The sequence below is a fragment of the Cyanistes caeruleus genome, chromosome 1 (assembly GCF_971803275.1).
Source record: "Cyanistes caeruleus chromosome 1, bCyaCae1.hap1.1, whole genome shotgun sequence".
Taxonomy (NCBI): Eukaryota; Metazoa; Chordata; class Aves; order Passeriformes; family Paridae; genus Cyanistes; species Cyanistes caeruleus.
In genome coordinates this window covers 92,387,709-92,407,251 of record NC_141701.1, presented here as the reverse complement: position 1 = coordinate 92,407,251, position 19,543 = coordinate 92,387,709, and the positions used below count along the sequence as shown (strand labels likewise).

Sequence of the window (19,543 nt, the reverse complement as noted above, 5' to 3'; positions counted from 1 at the left end):
TTAGATTTAATAATGACTAGAAACCAGAGGTCAATTTCATGTACAACTACCAAACTTGCTCTGGGACTCCTCCTCCAGCAAGTGCAACTTTTACTAGGTTTTTAGTTCTCAGTTTCAGGTTCTAGATGCAGACTTATTTCTATTCCAATGTTGTAAACATTTAGTTTTCTAAAAAGATATGGTATCACAAATTTAAGAGAGTTCCTTCCTGCACTGCACTTCCATCTTTCCTACATCTCTCCATTGAAACTGTAAGAGCACAGAATGGCCATCTGAACCTTGACAAGCCAAAAGTAGCTTCTGGAACAATATGCATTAGAACAACTATGGTAAAGAGGAATTAAATTTAAGAAAGCCATAATGAGAACATATTTACAGTCTTATACAAAGAGCTGCCACAAATAAGGTTTTTTGGGCCAGCACTCCACTTGTCTGTGGAAAGAGCGTATCTGCTCCAGAGCTGTACTACAATTTAATAATCTGGGTTCCCTAAAACAATTCAGCACTTGAATAATTCAGTGTCTTATTTCTACATAAGAAAGATCAACAGCAGTAAAGGAAAATGAGATGCTTAATTTAATAAAAACTGTTTAACAGTGTCATGACATGTTCAAGAAAAGAAACAGCCATTCTTGAAATCAGGATTGTTTTTAGAAAACTGTCAGGACAGACAACATTGTAGTCTTCCAGCATACAAGTTTAGGTGCAAGACACACCTGAATTTGAATGAATTAATAAAATCTAAGTTTCTGTTTTGACTAATCAAAAGCTACACAAAAGTATTAAGATGACACTTGTCTATTGAAACATGGTATTAATCCAACTTTTCAACTTTTTTGTCAGCATATTCTGCATTAATGAGATGGAATGTGGTCAGCATAACCACAAGTTCAGGGGTATTTTTAGGATTGGGGAGGCAGAACAGATGATGGGGAGATTTTTAAATACTTGGAATGGAAGGAGAAATAGCATTCTCAGCTCTTTGGAACCTACAAGGTACAATCCTGTATCATCCCACCTCCATCCTACTGATCATCTCTCCTGAAACAAAAGATCATTCACCTGGAGTACACCACCTCTGTTCCACTGCAAACATCACCAAGTGAAAACACACTGCCTCTCTCCCTCTTCCCCTTGGGTTCCATCAACTACAGTTAAAAACAAGAATTAATATATTTCCCATCCACTGTTATGAAAACTTTTCAATTCAGTTTAGCAAGTAAAACGTCAAAAAAAGGCACTGAATGACATCTATCTGATGTTTACCCTGGTACCAAGAAAATCTAACCATTCTGAAAGCACTCATCCTGTAATCATTCTGCTTAATGCCACGAAAACACTTTACCTCCTCACCTTCCGATCGGAAAGGGATCAGAAGAGGATTTTTAAAAGCATAATTAAGACTGAAAACATTTGATGACAGCTTGACAGCTCTGAGCATTCACCCCAGAAAAACTGAATTACAGGGCTCACTCATACTGTTACCTGTAATTTTGTATCCATATGCAGCCAGCTGCCCAGCCATGTATTCACCATCTGAATTATTGTGAGAACATCCCCATGTACGAATCCAGATTTTCTGAACACCAGGAATAATGCTGTCAAGTAAAAACAAATGAGAAATGCAAGTTAAATGACGAACAAGCTTCCCTTTTAAGCACGCTGAATGGAGTGAATGAACTGTAATTCTTCAAACATAAAATAAGTAATGCAAACAGTAACAACTCCAAAACAGCTGAGGCAAAACAGTTATTATGTGATTTTAGTGTAACAGGTCTTGCTGGGACAGAGTAACATAAACCCATATAGGGCTGTGTTTTGCATTTGTGACTGGAACAGTGTTAACACACCAGTGTTTCAGCTGTCATGGGCCAGTGCTTGCTTCTCACTGTGCTCCACTAGCCACCACTAGCAGGCTGCAAATGGACAACAGGTTGGGAGGAACATGACCAGAATAGCTGACCACCAGGATAATTCATTCCAGATGACATCATGTTCAACAATAAAAGCTGTGGGTTTGGTCTTTCCAAAATAGCCATTGTTCTGAGACTGGTTGGGTACCAGTCTGCTTGTGGGAGGTGGCAAATGGCTGCTTTTGCATCACTTGGGGTTTTACCCTGCTCCTTCCTTCACTTTATCTGTCTTCATCTCAACCCACAAGTTTTCTCACTTTTACTCTTCCAGTTCTCTCCCTTGTGGTAGAGTCAATCCACCACAACTAGCAAGAAAAGAGACAGAAAAGAGTTTTAGCATGGAGAAGGTGCAGGAGCTGTAGGGTAACAACAGATTCAGTACATTGCAGTTATGTTAAAGCAACAACAAAAACCCCAACAAAACACACAAATAAACACAAAAGAAAAAAAAAAATCCCTAACTTAAATTCCCCAACTTTCTCAAAATTATTGTATCATGTAACAAATAACCTTCGAGTAACAGCACTGAAATTAGGCCACCAGTGAACAAGCTGCAACCTTTTGGTATTATGGCATGCAGTGACTGTAGTTCCCTCCACACAAGCCAGCTCTGCAAATTAACATGATGGCCACCAGCCGCACAAACAGTGGAAAGCCCCCATCCCAACCTTTTTGGGCTACAGAAGCAGCATGGCAGACATGCACTGTGGAGCTAGCACATAAAAGGCTCCAAAAACCAACAAAAAGTTCTGTAAGAAGCTCTCACTGAAATTCCTGGGATAACTGCCAATGAGCTAAAGATGCCAGTACAAGAACACTACACATCCTGGAACACAATACTGCACCCTGCCTACAGCTTTTTTTTTTCCCCCCTCCCCCCTCCACGCTTCTTTTTTAACAGACACTTCCCCTAGCTAAAAATAGAAATTTGTTGATGGAACTTTAATGATCATTAACTGTAAACACAGGGTATTTAGACTTCCTGCTGTCTAAACAACACATGTTCAATGTGCCTTCTTGGGTAGAAAACACTACAACACAGCCTGCTAGAGAATATACAGCACCTGAATGCTTTGGGGGGTGAAGTAGTTGTGAGAAGTATCTACAGAGCACCAGTTCAGCTGCCCATACATTACTGGCAGACTGGGGCCAATGCACTTTTAGGGGCATGTGGATAAAGATGCATTGTTATGCTTATAAAATCTCTTTTGAGTGGAAACCCAGGATTTTATCTCTGCACAGGAAATTAAATTTCCACATACAATTTAGTTTCATCTTTATCACCTAGGGAAATTTTATCCACCAACTTAAAACTAATGTGTGAAAAAAGAAAAAAAACAAAACAAAAAACAAAACAAAAAAACCAAAAAAAAAAAAAAACATACCTCAGACCTGCAGTAGAAACTATAATCAATAACTGAGTTGACCTATACTCTAATCAATTCCACTGCAGCAGAAAGTTGATTCAGTCCTTATGGAAATCACAAGTAGGAAAAATGCAAAGATGCATTTCGTGCTTACTGCATACTATTTCCACTGAAATAAAACAGCAAGCTCAAAAGAAGTTTCACCATGTCACTTGCAGGATGTACACACAAGAAGTACAGCCTTTGCAAATCCCAAGGTGCAGAAAACGGGTTGAAAGACTGAAGCAAGGATGTACGTTTCATGAAAGGAGACTGGGTCAAGGAATAAACAGTTCAGCACACTGCGCATACACAAGTCCCTGGGCCCTGACAGGATGCACAGGAGAGACAGGGACGTACTGGAGACAGTCCAACAAAGGGCCACAAAGATAATAAAGGGACTGGAACATGCCTCAGATATGGCTCAGAGTGCCAGGACTCTTTTGCCTGGAGAAGGCTCAAGGTGATCTCATCAAAGTATATAAATACCTGAAGAGAGAGTGCAAAGAAGGCAGAGCATGATTTTTTTCAGTGGTGCCCAGTAACTGGACCAGAGGCAACAGGCACAAACTGAAACATAGGAGGCTCTCTCTGAACATCAGAGAACACCTTTTTCACTCTAAGAATGATCAAGAACTGGCACAGGTTATTAAGGGAGACTGCAGAATATCCATCTCCTGGAGATGCTAAAGAACTACCTAGTCGGAATCCTGCCAACTGGTTCTTTGTGGCAGTGCTCATGCAGTGGGTTTGGAAAAAATGACCTTCCAACTCCAACCCTTTTGAAACGCTCAGGATTTTGTTCCTATTTCTCATTTCAGATGTCAAAAGGCTGCTCCAGAACTGCATTTTGAAGAGCTCAGATTATATTTAGGTAATTAAGTATTTTAATTAATTGTATTTAGGTAATTACACAGACAATTTTTCAGAAATCTTTTACATAAAAACGTAACAGAAACCATTTTCCCAGTCTGATTATTCCATTCATCAACATCTCAGTAATAACTGCTTTCTACAGAAAATCTGTCTAGGAAAAGAGATTTTCTTAGGATTTATTATTTATTCTCTCTACATTCTGTAAGAACTATTTAACTCACTTTTACCTCGTACACAGATTTCACATTAAGATATAACACAATCTTCCACCTTATTTTTAAATGCTTACAAGCACATATGAGATTCAAGAAAAGCACTGACACAGGGTCGATGTAAGACTTTACCTGTCACTTGGAGGCTCATCATCTGTCTGAACGATTTTTTGGGAGTTGCGTTTTCGCACTTTGGGAAAAACATTCCTTCTCACAAACTGCCGATCGTGTGGCTTCAAATCTTCTGCTGACACGATGTCTTCGATATCCTCAAGCACTGACTCACAGGCAGCAGGCATCTTCAAGAAGTGTTGGAGAAGACTGGCATTAGGAAAGCATTTGAATACAAAACCAAGGCCACGTATCTACTGCACATTTCTCATAGCAGAGTCAGATATATCTCTAAGCATATGTGCAGTGTATCACACACATGACATATCCACTATCAGAGACATTTCCTGAATGCCCTCTTCCCCTGATACCTCAAACACAAGCAAGGAGAAAGTCACAAACTATACAGATTCTTAAGGGCTCATTTATAAATCATCTGTACCTTGTCATCTCCCAATTCAAAACCCCTTCATCTCCTCTGACACGACACATCCGAGATACAGGTAATTTTAATCATGTCAGTATCATAATAAATTGTGAACTCATGTTATATGATGGATGTGTTTCCACTCACATCACAGAAGAAGAATGAAAGGCACAGAACCCAAGTGACTGCTTCAGAGGCCATTCTGGCTCTCTTATTTGTGAGTGGACACTACCCAAATATGTTTTCACAGTCATTCTGAAAACAAATTAAACTATTCCTAGAATTCCTGATCCCACAGGCCTTTCATTTGAATTAGTTCATTCACTGGGACAGTAAAATAAAAATTTCTTTTTTCAGGTACAAAATGTTAAACAACTGTGTCTAACTAAAAAAAATAAATACACTATAATCTGGCTAGAATAATACATTAAAAGATTGCTAATATCTAGTTTTATTTTCCACAAGAAACTAAATATATTTATGCATATGTATCTCCCAGCAGATGTGAAAATCCAGATTAGTATTCAAGATTCAAAAAAAGCCTTTTGCTGGAAGAGTCTATAAAAAGAGTTAGTATGTTAATTACACACCACACTGTGCTGTAACTCCTACTTAGAATAAAGTCTGAAGTACCATTGGAAACTCAGGTGTTTTACATAAACCAACAGTTTACTAAGGAAATCATACAAGGGTATTCCAAAGTTTACAGGGAAAGTACAACACTGTCCTGACAATGAAGAAAACAAGGCTTTAATTTCTTTAAAATTAGACTTCAGGAACCGAAGATTTGCTACAGGCATAAAAACACTTCCAGATGTTGCAAATGAAGTACTGAAGAACATAAGAAGTTAAACACCCATGCATTTTCCCAGCATGTGTCCTTCAGTCAATCTTGCAAAATATACTTAAAAAAAAAAAAATTCATGTAAACTGAACCATCACACATCTGCATTTAACTTAAAAAGGAACAGAATGATGTCACAAAGAGGATGCATCTGCCCTAGATACTTAGGCAATTAGCATTCTTCTAAATTAAAAAAAAACAGGATCTATACAATTATGCTGCAAAAGGTGAACAAAAATAAACATTTGTAGAAAGTCTAGCAATAAAGAATATGAGGGAAAGGCGACATCTCTTACACTAATTTGCATCACTGAGAATATGTACAAATAGGTAGTTATCAAATCAGTATCTGGAAGGGAATAAAAAATTTTGATTTGTTGTTTTTTCTCTCTTACAGAAAAATATCCAATGTAATGGAGCAGCTGGAAAAACAAATAAGCTTAGCTTATTTCACTGACCCATGGAAGAAAGAATACAGCCAAAATAAAAATCCTACCTTTTTAAGCAAGGTCTAAATCCTCTTGGACAGTAAACCTGGGGGGTGGGGGGTGTAAGGAGGAGGAAAAGGAAAAAAGACAGGGCATGAACAAGCAGAACTAGCGGACAGAAAACCATGAATTCATGTTATTGTCCAACAAGCACTCATCCTCCCTTTGCAGAAATACATTCCTCGCTCAGTTTGACATCATGTGGACACACGCTGGCTGGTTGGCAAGGTGGAAGAGTTCCCATGTTTTCCCTGTCTCCTGAGCAGGGACACTGTTCTTTTTATCCTTCTTCCATAGTCTCTTTTTTTTTCAAAGTCAGATGTATTTATCTCAGACTTCCTCCAAAATATGTCTTCAACCAGTTTAAAATTTTGAATGAAAGAAGGGAGAAAGATTAACAGTAAATTTTAGTTCAAGTCATTCACAATTTTTTTTTTTAATTAAAACACTGTGAAGTTATTTTAAAACAGATTACTTGATATCTGCACTTGTTCCATATGCATGCATGAGATCTCCTTCACAAGGAAAAAAAAATAAAGACAGATTCCTGCAGTTATTCTCGTAGATTGACTGAAATAAGAAGCAATAGCAAAATTAGAAGTTAATGTATGCTTCTCATACAGCCAAGCTGCACCTACAGAACTTTGCATTTATTAAAAAAAATGTTAGCAAGCAAATAAAAAACTAGAGTTGTTTTAACAACTTGTCACAAATACAACTTCCCTTGTGTCAGTCTGGTTTGGTCAACCCTCCTCAATCGCCTTGCACATACCAATGGAGGACTTCCATCCAGGTGGAAGAGGACCTCTCTTTTCAGCTATTTACCAACAACAGGTGTCTCCTGTGAAGCCCCGGGATTTTATCCCTGGCCTCACACAGAGCAAAAGAAAACTGCAGCGTTAATACACAGTGAGACTGAGTTTAAAGTATACGTATTTGTGTGTGTGTGTGTATGTATACACATATCACAGAATGATAGAACTGCTGGCGTTGGGAAGGGACCTCCAGAAGTCATCCAGCCCTGCCAAGGCAGGGCCACCTGGAGATGGTTACAAGGGAATGTGTCCACGTGGGTTTGGAATGTCTCCAGAGAGGGAGACGCCTCAACCTCCCTGGGCAGCCTCAGTGCTCTGCCACCCTCAATGTAAAGTTCTCCTTCCTGTTAAAGCTTCCTGCGTTTTAGTTTATGGCCACTGCTCCTCGTCCTGCCACTGGGCACCTGAAGAGCCTGGCATCCACCTCTGAGATATTTATACGCATTAATGAGACCCCCCCCTTCCAATATTCTGTTCTCTAGACTGAACAGACCCAGCTCCCGCAGTCTCTCCTTGAACACCTAAGTAAGTAAACAACACATAAATATAAATATAAATATAAATATAAATATATATATATATATATATATATATATATATATATATATATATAAACACAGGTACGGCCCACGGGCGAGGGGCGGCCGGGCCGCAGCCTGGACCACGCACATCTCGGAGCCCGGCTGAGCTCGGCCCCCCTACTCGGCTTGCAGCCCGCTGAGGGTACCCCATTCCCGAGCTGCATCCCGGCCGCCAACCCCTGCGGAGATTCCCGCCAGGACGTTCGTCTCCTCCTCCCGATGCTTGATGCGTAGCCCTAGGAAGGCGCCACAGGGAACGGGAACATCGCGCGGGCAGGAGAAGCGGAACTCGGCCAGACCGTCACAGCCAGGCAGGGGAGGGAAGGACAGGACGGGAAAGGAGAGGAGGGGAGCGGAGGGAAGGGAAGGGGGCCGGGGCCCACCCCGACCCCGACACTCACCCGCGCCTCACCCGGGCTCCGCCATCTCGCCCCGCCCCGAGGCCCCTCGCGCGCAGCGGCGCCAGGACGGCGGCCGGCGGAGGCCACAACAGCGCGGAGAGCGCGGCGCCGTCGTTTCGCCACTGAGAGTGAGGCCTCCTGGAGCTTTGGAGACTCGCCTCCGTTTTAATTGGAATGTAGCAATCCCAGCAATACCTGTCCTGTTAAAGCCGTTGCGATGCTGATGTATCTGATCCAAATGGGTGATAAGCTATTAAATCCTCTTCTGGCCACAACGCGCTTTCTATATTATTATTTTTCATCGTTAATTTCCTCAAAATACAATGCTAGTAAAAACTTTGCTGAATAGTATAAAAGATATTGGTCAAAATGTCTAGGATCAGATGGCTGAAGTTTCTGGCACCGTGTTCCTCCAAATTTTTCTGCTTGATATTTAGTAAAACACCACCGTGGTTATTGGATGGCTGAAGCTAAAACTCTGAGCAGATTAAGCGTGCAGTGTCCTTGGTGATCAAAGTGTTGTAGAGAGTGAGCATATTATTATTGCTTTGGGTTTAATATACACAACCTAAAAAGATTATTTATATTGTATCTTTAATATATTCCGTTTTGAGGTAGTCAGCTTTGGAATGTAAAAGTCATTATTTCCTGTAGTTGCATTTCAAACATTAGGCTTCTCTCTTTAGAAGGAGCCTTTGGAACCAGTTTATTCTTAAAAATAGCAGATTATGGTCTCCCTGGAGCTGGAGGGAAAGTGAATGAAAGCCCTGGGTCAATGAATGAAAACAATAGGTCTGTTGGTCCACTCACAGATAAAATGTGGCAACTTCTAATTACGAATATTTTCTCTCCTTTTTCCTACAAACTCGTGCTTATTTTATATAATGCATATCTGACAATGCTCACAGGAAGGAAAAAATAGGAAATGTGGACAAAGGAACAGGAGAAATTTAAAGAAGAGAACTGGGGCAGAAAGAAATAAGCACCTCACTTAAATCAGTCTTCAAGAACAAATCATTCTGAGCAGGACTGAGCACTATAAATATCACCCTGGTCTCATGATGGAGTCATTTTTATAGTTGAAGATATATTTGCCTTCCAGTTTGGTCTTTGTTTAAGCACACAAGTACTTTCCAGAGATGCTGTCAGTGAGACACTGTGTGATGCGTAATTTGTTACCTCTGTGGCATCTTTAGCCCAGGAGAGAATGGAGGAAAATATTTCAAAATGGGTGGCCACACTGATCTATTTCAGAGCTCCTCCTATGGAGTAAGAAGTCTTTACTCAGTCAGCAGTAATGGTATCTATATCCCCAAACAGCATTTTAACTGCTGCCTGATAAGGTTAGCGATTCATTTCCTTCTTTATTTTCAGTTTCCCATGTTCAAAGTATTCCACATGCAGTCCTTGAATTCATCTTCTCTGTTCTGGGAGCACTGCACTGCCCTTCCTCACAGCTGTCCCCACCAGCCAAGTGTTTCTGCTCTGGTTAACCCAACTGGGCACACACCAGTGCTGGCTTACAGCTTACTAAAAGAGCAAAGCACAGCCTGCAAGACATAACCAAAAAAATCTCCAAATAGCCAACACTGACAAGCAGTACTCATTAAGGGAGGCAGTGATCTCCAAGAGCAGCACCCAGGCAGGAATAACCCATGAGTCCCATACCTAGTGACATAAATAGGCCACACTGATCAGTTCCAGCATGATCCGGCAGAGCCTTTACTTTGTCCAGCTGCCAAGAATTCATAGTACCAAGCAGCCCTTGTGCCAGCACAGTCCTGTTGAGTCTCTAGGACGTAGCCACAAATTGGAAGGCACTCTCCCAGTGCTTTGGAAGCTCATAAACCCAAATTGCTTTGTAGCATATTCATAGTAATACATGCAGCTGTGTGCAGAGAGCAGGTAGCACAGCAGGGAAAGAAGGGAGCAGATAATTCCCTACCACCTCCTGATTCCAGGAGGAAAATTTATTCATACCTACCTGGGAAAGCTGCTTTTTATGTGACAGTGGCTGGGAGTACAATTTCCAGTGCTGGCCTTCTCTGAGCTGGCAGCATACATGCTCCAGTTCCTTGAGTGTCCAAAGAAGAACTTTAGAATACATCCTTTTCAAATTGCCTGCAGATCTTAGTTCCTACTCTTGAGGGCTAGTAGATTCACAGACATCATCAGCCTTGGGCTGGGTTACCAAGTGGTCATAGGTTTTGCATAGCTGGAAAAATACACTACTGGAAAAATAAAATCCAAATCTCAATTTCAGGTCCTGGTTAGTAGAAGATACATCCTTAGTGGGTTTAGAGCACCTCAACAAATATCCTTAGGGAAGGAAAACAGCCAGGGAGACCAGGGCTCAATTTTATATTGGCAGACTTATTCTCTGATAACTAACATTTGGGTTCTGGGTGGAAATGGGTAGGAAGGTATTCAGAAAAAAAATGAGGAGTCCTAAAAGAGGTACAAGAAATTAGATTTTTTTTTTTTTCCTCTGTTCTTGAAATTTATGAGAATCTGGCTGGTCATTTGTGAGCAACATTCAGCACCACTCAGAATTGGTAACAACCCATTTTTTCCTGTTATATATGACACTTTCTTCCTGTCAAGCCTTATAGAGAAAATAGTGGGTAAAGAAACTCCCAGACTTAATAAAGGGCAATCATTCTTCTGATTATTGCTTAGCTGTAGAGTAATATCCAGGCAGATCTTACTTCAGCAAGAAAAGCAGAATGGGGAGATGAATTCTACTTGTTTATGCTTTGGTTAATATCACTCCACTGACTTTGCTATACAGGCTCATGGTTCACTTAGTGTTGAGAATTGTTGGCTGCAGGAACACTAGCGGCACTGTGCTCTGTGTTTCGCACAGGGGGAAAAAAAAAGACATATACCAAATTTGGTTCTTTTAAACATATAGCTGTTTCATGCTACTGAAAGTACCTCACATAACTTTCATTCTTTCTACAACAAAAATGTTCGTGTCTGCATCAAGACCGAGGTGCAATTTATTCTTTCAGGCATAAGTCAAAAGGAATATAATAACTGTTTCTTGTCATTTGTAGGTGAATGAGTTCTTACTGTAGGTTCAAGAACATGAACCTCCCTTTTTTTCCAAACTCCTTTCCTGTCTGCAAAGGAATAAATAGTTGCCTATCATTCAGGCCATGTTGACAGATTTTTCCAAAACCTTTTCCATCTGCTGGCAGCCAAGGAATGCAGCTCATACAGGCCCCAATAAAACCTCCCTGGAATTAATGCTTGTATGCTGAATAATGTTGAGGTACACCATGCTAGCCTAGAGGAGCAGGAATTAGTATTTTAACTGGCTGTTTTTTGGTTTTTTTTTATCCTGCACCTCAGCACATTCCAAGTTTGCAAAGCAGCTACCGAAAGCAGGAGAGGGGAAAATGACATGAAAACTAGTAATCAGTAGCAGATTGTAGGGGCAAATAAAGAAGTGCTTATGGCAACTGCAGAACAGAAAAACTGAGAACAGGCCACGGAGGTACAGCAGATATTTACTGCCACCTCTGCTTTGAAGGGAAATCAGAAAACACAGCCATCTAGCCTACATTCTTTACAATTTATTAAGAATATAGAGAAGACCTTTGTAATATTCCTTTCAGTACTGCTGTGTGCAGATGTTTGAATATGTACAGGTGCACAAAGTAATAGCCTTCTCCTAGTGTGCAGGAAGTTGACAAGACAAATGACTTGCTCAGAGGTAAAACATTTAAGCAATCAACCATATTACTGTTATTTTATTATCCTGATTTTTTTTTTTTCCAGTTGATAGATGGCTGTGTATCTAAAAAGGTGCAGCACCAATACCAGAAAAGAAGTAGGAGTTCGTAAATATAGGTCTGGCACAAGGGACTGTTGGAAGAGACTCAAGAAAACACAACTTCTTTTCAAAGCTACTATTAGGAAACTTCTGGAGAATTATCAGTAGGAAGGTTAAGCAGATCCTCAACAACTGTTTTCATGTGATTTAATCCTAAAATAGCACCATTTCTATTAAGTTTGCAAGAAGTCTGCTCCTAATTCATATGAGAGGAGAGGGAATAAATAAAAATAAACTTGTATTATCCCAACCTCTGGATCACCTGCTGTGTCTCTTAACATGTCTTTTATTCTTGTTTCACTCTGGCTTAAAAAAACCCACTGAACTTATTGTTGACATCGTAAAAAAACGGGATTGAAACTATCTGGTGTCAAGTGAGTGTTTCCACTAATAACAAAAACAGTAACAGGTTTCAAGAAACAGTATGGCAGGCACCAAGAGTAAGAAAAGTTTAAATAGCTGTATACAAATCTAAAGTCTTTAAAAAATTTCATTTTTATTGATTCATTACCATACAAAATTTATTCAAATTACATCCATTTGAAGTTGTAAGATCACAGCTAGAGAACATGTCACCCTTTAATAAATCTATTTACAAAACTCACCATAAAAGCATTTTTTGTTGTTTTTTTTCCTTTTTTTTTACAGTATTTTACAGAGGTTTGTTTTGTTTTTTTTTTTAAACTAGCATACAATGCAAAGCTAAATTAGATTAGTATTTTGCCCACACACATTGGGACAAGTGTTTAATTTGTACATAAAAAAGATGGTCTGTGTTAGTCTTCATTTTCTCTTCCCTCGCAAAAGTGCCCCTTTGTCTCGCAAATCTTCATGCTCACACAACTTTTACTTTCCTCTTCCACAAGACGAAAACTTTAAATACTACAATTTTATTTACAGATCCACATCTAAAAAAACTCTTAAAAAATTACAAACCAGATAGAAAATATTCTGGCAGTGTTTACAAATTAATTCTATTGTACAAAACTGCTAGATAACTAAAGTGTGAGTTGAGAACATATATCAAATTAAATACAACTGCTGAATGATCTATGCAAACATTTGTACATATAAACACACACTTAACACTGTTTAACAGTTCTTTATGTGTTGCCCTTTATACATTTGTTATATTCCAAAACCCACACAGTCATACAGTTTCCATATTAGTACTGTGACTTCTTGCCTTTTCGTGTGTGAGCTTTCATAGCAGCAACTCAATGGTACCAGAAAACCTGCATACATATTCTCCTACAGTACAAATAGTACTAATATTCTGAGTATGTCAGATAAGCACAACAGTAATGCAAACAAAAAGATTATATGGGCATCATCTAATCAACATTACATTAATTTAGCCCAGAACATGGCAAAATATTTTACACTCAAGAAAAAAAAAATTATTTAAGACTTCTTAGAATTCCTCTGACGTTCAAAAAATAAATATTGGTACTATACTATACTAGCAAAGATCTTCAAAAAATAAATGCAATTCAGTTGATGTGGTACTTACAGTTATGTACTTTGGAAAAAAATTAGTTCCATTTTGCTGGCGAAGAGAATTATAAAAAGCTGTAAGCAGATGAAGCTAACCCACTGAGATAAATATCATATATTGAACAAACAAAGCTTGGCATAAGTGTTTTCCATAGAGGGAAAAACCCACAGTGCATCTCTAGTAGGCACTTAACATGAAGCCCCACTTAGTACCACGAAAATTCTTGTACCAGTTCTAATGCACACTGGGGGCAGTAAAATTGAACTGTGCATCTTCGTTCTAGTTTAAAAAAAACAACCAACAAAAACTACTTTCACACACACACACACACACACAAGCATTTTTAAAAATCTGCAATTACTACGAGAAGTGGCAGAACTTTATACTTTTCAATATCTGCAATATACACTACATTTACAGTGTATTGTATTTTCATTAAAAGCTTTTAAGGACATAAGTATTTGACCTCATAATGAGACATATACACAGCTCAAAATGAGCATTATGACAGCAATTTAAACATTCCCACAAGTAGATGAAGAATCCCATTCCACTCTTTTGCATTTACTTCATATTTACGTTCACTGCATGTACAATCCATGTTGTGACACTCAAAAGACATGCATTCTCTGCAGAAGGCACGACCTGAAATACTATTATTACAAAATTGTTACTTAGGACTAAACCAGTTCATGAAGCCCTTCTCCGTAAGCCCACTTGTCACGGTAAGCAGAGACTGGGGGAGTGTGAAGACAAAACATCTACGGTCACCTGCTTGCACCTGCTGACTCGCAAGGCACTGGAGCTCGGGGTCAAGGAGAAGGCTCTGCTGTAAAAGCCTTCTGTTGTTTCTTATTGTATTATGGGGAGTATTCAATTAAAATATCAGCACTGCTCAGGAGCCTAGTTTATTTAATAATGCTATTTTATGGTAAGTAGAGGACAAGTCTGAAAGACGGCAGGTTTTTTGATTCCATTAAAAACATAGTTTAGATATGCACAGCACTTAAGACAATCAGCTGTATATAAATTCATCCATCAGGGAAGGAAGTTTCTCTAAATCATAAGCATCAAAGAGGTCACTGATGCCTTCCTCATCCCCAAGGCTCAGCAAATAATCTTCCTGAAGAAGAGGAGGCAGCAAGTTCACAAATGGTCCTTCAAAGTTTGAGGGAATTTGGTCCTCGGTCTGCTGTAGAAGGTTGGCTGGAGAAGCCAGTGGAGAGATTGTTGCCATATTTACTGAGCAGTCACCTTGTCCTGAGTTAGCAGAAGCCACTTCTGTGACAGGAGGGAGAGAAAAAAATAAAAGATGCCACATTTAATCTCAGTAGAGATATCAGACACACATCAAAATAACACACAAATGAAGTAACCACTGCATAAAGGGTCTTTCATAAAGCATCAGTTCAACAATAAAAAAATGGCCTCCATATAATTCCTAGCTTGTTTTTGATGTGTCACAAAGGGCTTCTCAAAAATGATCATGTTGCCATCATCTCTGACTTTTCTATTAAAAATTTATCTTACAAGATTTAAACTACAGGGGGAAATAAATCAAATATAGTGAGATGCCCATTTTTCAGTGGAGTTCACTGTCAAAACTGAGAATTTTCTAGGTACCAGATGTCATCAGTGAAGCAATGTAGCTTCACATGTACCCATACACTGAGATTTCTGCCTCTTGTGTTGAGACGGATCTTTACTGCTACTGTCTTATTTGAAAACTTGAAATGAACACAACTATTTCTTTCTTCAGTATTACACACACTTTAGTTACATATGATATGAAAATAGGGAACTTACTTTAAACAAATAATGCAAAGGAAAACTTACTTCTGACTATATAAACCAGAAATATGTAGTGAAAAATTGATACCTTAACTTTCCACTTCTTAGAAAAACAAAGCCAAAGAAAAAGAGCTGGAAATCCAAAGTTCAAACTGCAACTCTGAAGGTGACGCTGAAGAAAGGCTATTAGTATTGCAAAGAAATAATTTTACCTTTGAAAATGGTTTTGGAAATATTTCCATTGTGGTCCTGACTATAGGTTTTCATTGGACTGAGAGCATCGTTTTCCTCTGGGCACAGATAAACTTCAATAGGTCCTTGAGTACTAGATAAATGTATCAATGCACTCTGCTAACAAAACAAACATCAGAATGGGGTTACACCAATGAAAACAACAGAATATTGATGATACTGAGTAAAGTCTTACTAGGTTGTGACTGTTTGAGTACAGTTTTACTAACCAAAAGAACCTGAAAAGAACACCAAGCCTTTTCTCTTTCATGATGTGAAAGGCTTGGCTGACATATTTTGCAGACTAGAACATAAAAACTTTTCCCACTGTAGCACACAAATATCAAAATCCCACCAATTTCATAAGAAGGGAGGCATAAAGGATTAAACTCTGAACATCTTCTTACAACCACAATAGCCTGGAGCATTCTGATGGGATGGAACTGTGGGATGCAAGTCACAGGTTTTATTATCATTCATAACAATAATACTGGATACATTTGTATAAATGTTTCTGCTTTAAAAAGATGCCAAAACATCTTTCCCACTCTCCCAAAAGCCTTCACCACCTACTCAACTGAACTCAAATATCTATATGTAAGTTCACCTATTTATCAGGCAACATTTCCAACTAACAACAACCAAAAAAAAACAAACCAGATGCCATTTTCTTCACCCAAACTACTTATGTAAGTCCTTCTGCCCCCTCAAGGCAGTGATTTTGATGCTGGTTCTGAATAGGAACTGCAATTTTGTTGCAAGAAATTACATTTTTCTTAACTTTCACAAACTGATGCAATAAACCAACATGGCCCAGGCACAGAAAACCTGCAAAGCTACTCTTTGCATTATGATGGTAAACCATAAATTACTCTGGTTATAAATAAACCTGCTGCTGCTGTATTGCATCAATAGCTCCCTAAAAAGCAAAAATACAGGCATCAGGTACCTCTTTGCAGACTTGTTTAAAATACTTCCTTTCATGCCCTTTGACAAAATGTTCCTCTTATTATTTGGGTTCTGACAGTTACATAACATTATAGACAGCATTTACAAATACAGAGAACAGCAACTGAATGGGGGCTTGCCAGGGAAGAGAAAGCAGTTAAGAGTACTTAGGGCAATGTTACAGATAATTAGAAAAAAAGGAGATGGGAAGAGCAGGAGTTGAAGAAGGAAGGTACTATTGAGTGACTGAGGTATGCAAAAAAAAAGAACACTGAAATGTAATTGCATGTGACAGAAAGAAATAGGACCTTACTGCCTGAAGCTGAAAATTAAGTAAGGTGGGTTTAGGGGATAAGGGAGGTCTAAGCACTAATTTTAATGATTGTGTGCATCTCTCTCTGCCTGCCTGATTTCACTGAATTAAAAATCAAAGCATAATACCCAGGGGAAAGAAACAGGAAAGCAAACAACAATAACAGTATATATTTATGAATACTGGCAAAAGATACCCTTTTCTCATTGCAGAAAAATGATTTATTCGTCCTGCCAAAACCTGCAACAAGGTTCAAAGGGGAAAGTAAGGACAAAGGCAAAGAAAAGAAAAAAGGAAGGATGGAAACCATAATCAGTCTAAGCAAGTTAAAAATAATCTTAGGAAAAAAAAAGTGACAAAGAATCCAGAGTCTGTTCCTGCCCCGACCGGCCAGCAGGTATGGCTGAGCTCACTGGCTCAGTGTTGGGATGAAGGATTAATGCACAGGTATGAACATAACACTAGCAGTGTTTGTGGGGTTAGCCCCATCTCTATATCTTCATTCCTTGAATGAAGAAATTAGGTACATTTTTAGAATCTCTAAACCAGCAGTTCCTGTCAATAATTCCCATTTTCCCAATATACTTCAGACTGTCTTCACAAGTGAGAATAAAAGTAAGTGCCAATTAAGCAAAGATGATGATGAAAGAATGAAGGGCAAGAATGTGTTCCAGGATTAAAACACAAACTTCTAAAATACCTGTAATGCCTCAGAAAAGAAAGTCCCCCATGAAAACATGTTTCAATAAATTAGGATATCAATTTTTTTAGTCATCAAGATGCTTAAGGCGTTGAGATATCCATTAACTTTTTAACTAAAATAAGAAAGCTGAATTTCTTGTGAAAGATTTTACATTTTTAGAAACCAAGGAAATTCCAATTGTCAATAAAGTTTTTCTTTACATAAAACATGGCAAAAGAAAATATCTGTAAATGGTGTGGATTACTCTGAAGAAATTTGGAAGTGAGTGAAAAGGAACAAATAACAACTGTTCTCTGTAAATTGATTTTTGAAGTTTCCCCTTCCTTTTCTACAGAACCATCCCTAACATTTGTAATAATACAGGACTGTGTACCTGGGCACGTATCACAGTAAGACTCAAGAGACGCTGCATCTGTAGAAAAACTATATATAACCTGGCAGAAAATGCCAGGTTTTCCTTACCTCCACTGGGTCAGGCACTTCAAGTCTTGTTTCTGGAGGAGCTTTCACAACTATAACAGTTTGGTCTTTAAGGCCACTAATTTTTCGAATATCTTGATACGTCACATAAGCTAATGTAATCACTGTTAAGGAATTTTCCATCCCATGTTACAATACACTCAGACTATTAGAAGAGGCAGAAGTCTTTGAATTATTTTTCCATTTTCTCATGCAACATAGCTCTTAGCCCAAGGTTTTCTGCTCTCTACACTGTGAATACCATGAAGCCCTGTGAGAACTTCCCCTTGATGTAACAGCTGGGGCCACTACTCAGTGAACAAAAGGGATTCTCTGTGCTGAGTGCTTCTCTCCTCCTCTATAGGCAGGAAACTACATACGCTAAGATTCAAGAACCTGAAATTACTCACAGACTCCATGAAGCAAAAACTTTTATGCACTTGCTATCAAAATGCAGAGAGCTGAAAATCACTGAAAAAGTGTATAGGAGTTTATGCATGCACGCTATAGAGCTGCATACACAGGATCACTGAATCTTAGAATGGTTTGGGCTGGAAAGGACCTTAAAAGATCATTTAGTTCCAACCCTTCTGACATGGGCAGGGACACCTTTCACTAGACCAGGTTGCCCAGACTCCCATCCAGCCTGGCCTGGAGTAATTCCAGGGATGGGGCATCCACAGCTTTTCTGGACAACTTTCCCCATTGCCCCACCACACACACAGTAGAGAATTTCTGTCTAATATTTAATCTAAATTCACCTTCTTTCAGCTTAAAGACATTTCCCCTTGTTCTGCCACTACATGTCCCTATAAAAACTCCATTTCCACCTCTCCCACAGGCTCCCTTTAGGTACTAGTAGGTGCTATAGGGTCTCCCTGGAAACTCCCTCTTCTTGAGGCTGACAAAAATCCTAATTTCATTTTAAATTTGAGGGGCTTTGCAAACATAAATTTATAATACAGAGAACATATATAAAATATATATAAATATACAAACATTTGTACAACATTCATATATGTGTATATTAATTTATATTATATAAAAATATTTTAAAGCATGTTTAAGCAGCTACTTTAAACCTCTAGAGTGCAGAATGTCAATTCTTGCATAAGCACAGAATAAATATGAATATTTTGCTGTTCAGCATGTATTTGTCAAAATGCCAGTGTTTTGGGAGTTACTACATGTTGAAGCCTCATGTACTGATCCATGTAACTGAAGTGTCAAAGTGCTTTTGGCTTTGACAAAGAACTGTGAAATAACCATGATCACATGCATATAGTTCCAGCTCTTTAGTTTTGTCATCTGTGAGGTACCTGGCATAACATTTACACCAGAGAAATAAAAAAACTTATATATCTGACTTATACTTTTTGGTGGTGTGAATGTGTGCTGTTACTGGGCAGTACAGCAGGACAGACTGCCCAAGCTCCAATACATCTTGCATCTATCCTGGATCAAATAGATCCAAGAGGCAAAGAGACAGGTCATCATCTTTCACCCAAATGGCTTTTGTCAAGGCTTTTACCACCTGCTTTTGCAAAGGCAGAGTTCACCCTTACAGGATTCAGTGCTACAAAAATTGAGAATTGCCATGGTCAGTTTTGTCTTGCTTATGTCTCTTCATGAATTATGCTCTTAGCTGAAGGCAATGCTGATCCTACACTCCATGCCATTTGGTG

At 38.9% G+C, this 19,543-nt stretch overlaps 2 protein-coding genes across 5 annotated transcripts in view; both read right to left on the bottom strand.

Annotated features, from left to right (window-relative positions):
• The window catches only part of CDKAL1 (CDKAL1 threonylcarbamoyladenosine tRNA methylthiotransferase), a 377,626-nt gene extending 369,412 nt beyond the window's left edge, over window positions 1-8,214 (bottom strand). The window contains exons 1-4 of one of the 2 annotated variants that reach the window (XM_086842602.1): window positions 8,075-8,214; window positions 6,286-6,323; window positions 4,540-4,706; window positions 1,486-1,598 (exon numbers count right to left, since the gene is read on the bottom strand). In XM_086842602.1, coding sequence (XP_086698728.1) covers window positions 1,486-1,598; window positions 4,540-4,706 — 280 coding nt within the window. In that variant the 5' untranslated portion in view covers window positions 6,286-6,323; window positions 8,075-8,214. Of the gene's footprint in view, window positions 1-1,485; window positions 1,599-4,539; window positions 4,707-6,285; window positions 6,324-7,819 lie in introns of both variants that reach the window. The other variant, XM_023919638.2, reaches the window with a different exon arrangement.
• A 4,173-nt stretch (window positions 8,215-12,387) lies between these two features.
• The window catches only part of E2F3 (E2F transcription factor 3), a 42,342-nt gene continuing 35,186 nt past the window's right edge, over window positions 12,388-19,543 (bottom strand). For 2 of the 3 annotated variants that reach the window (XM_086842637.1, XM_086842647.1), the window contains exons 5-7: window positions 17,862-17,976; window positions 15,417-15,552; window positions 12,388-14,694 (exon numbers count right to left, since the gene is read on the bottom strand). In XM_086842637.1, the coding sequence (XP_086698763.1) occupies window positions 14,429-14,694; window positions 15,417-15,552; window positions 17,862-17,976 (517 nt within the window). In that variant the 3' untranslated portion in view covers window positions 12,388-14,428. Of the gene's footprint in view, window positions 14,695-15,416; window positions 15,556-17,861; window positions 17,977-19,543 lie in introns of all 3 variants that reach the window. The other variant, XM_086842626.1, reaches the window with a different exon arrangement.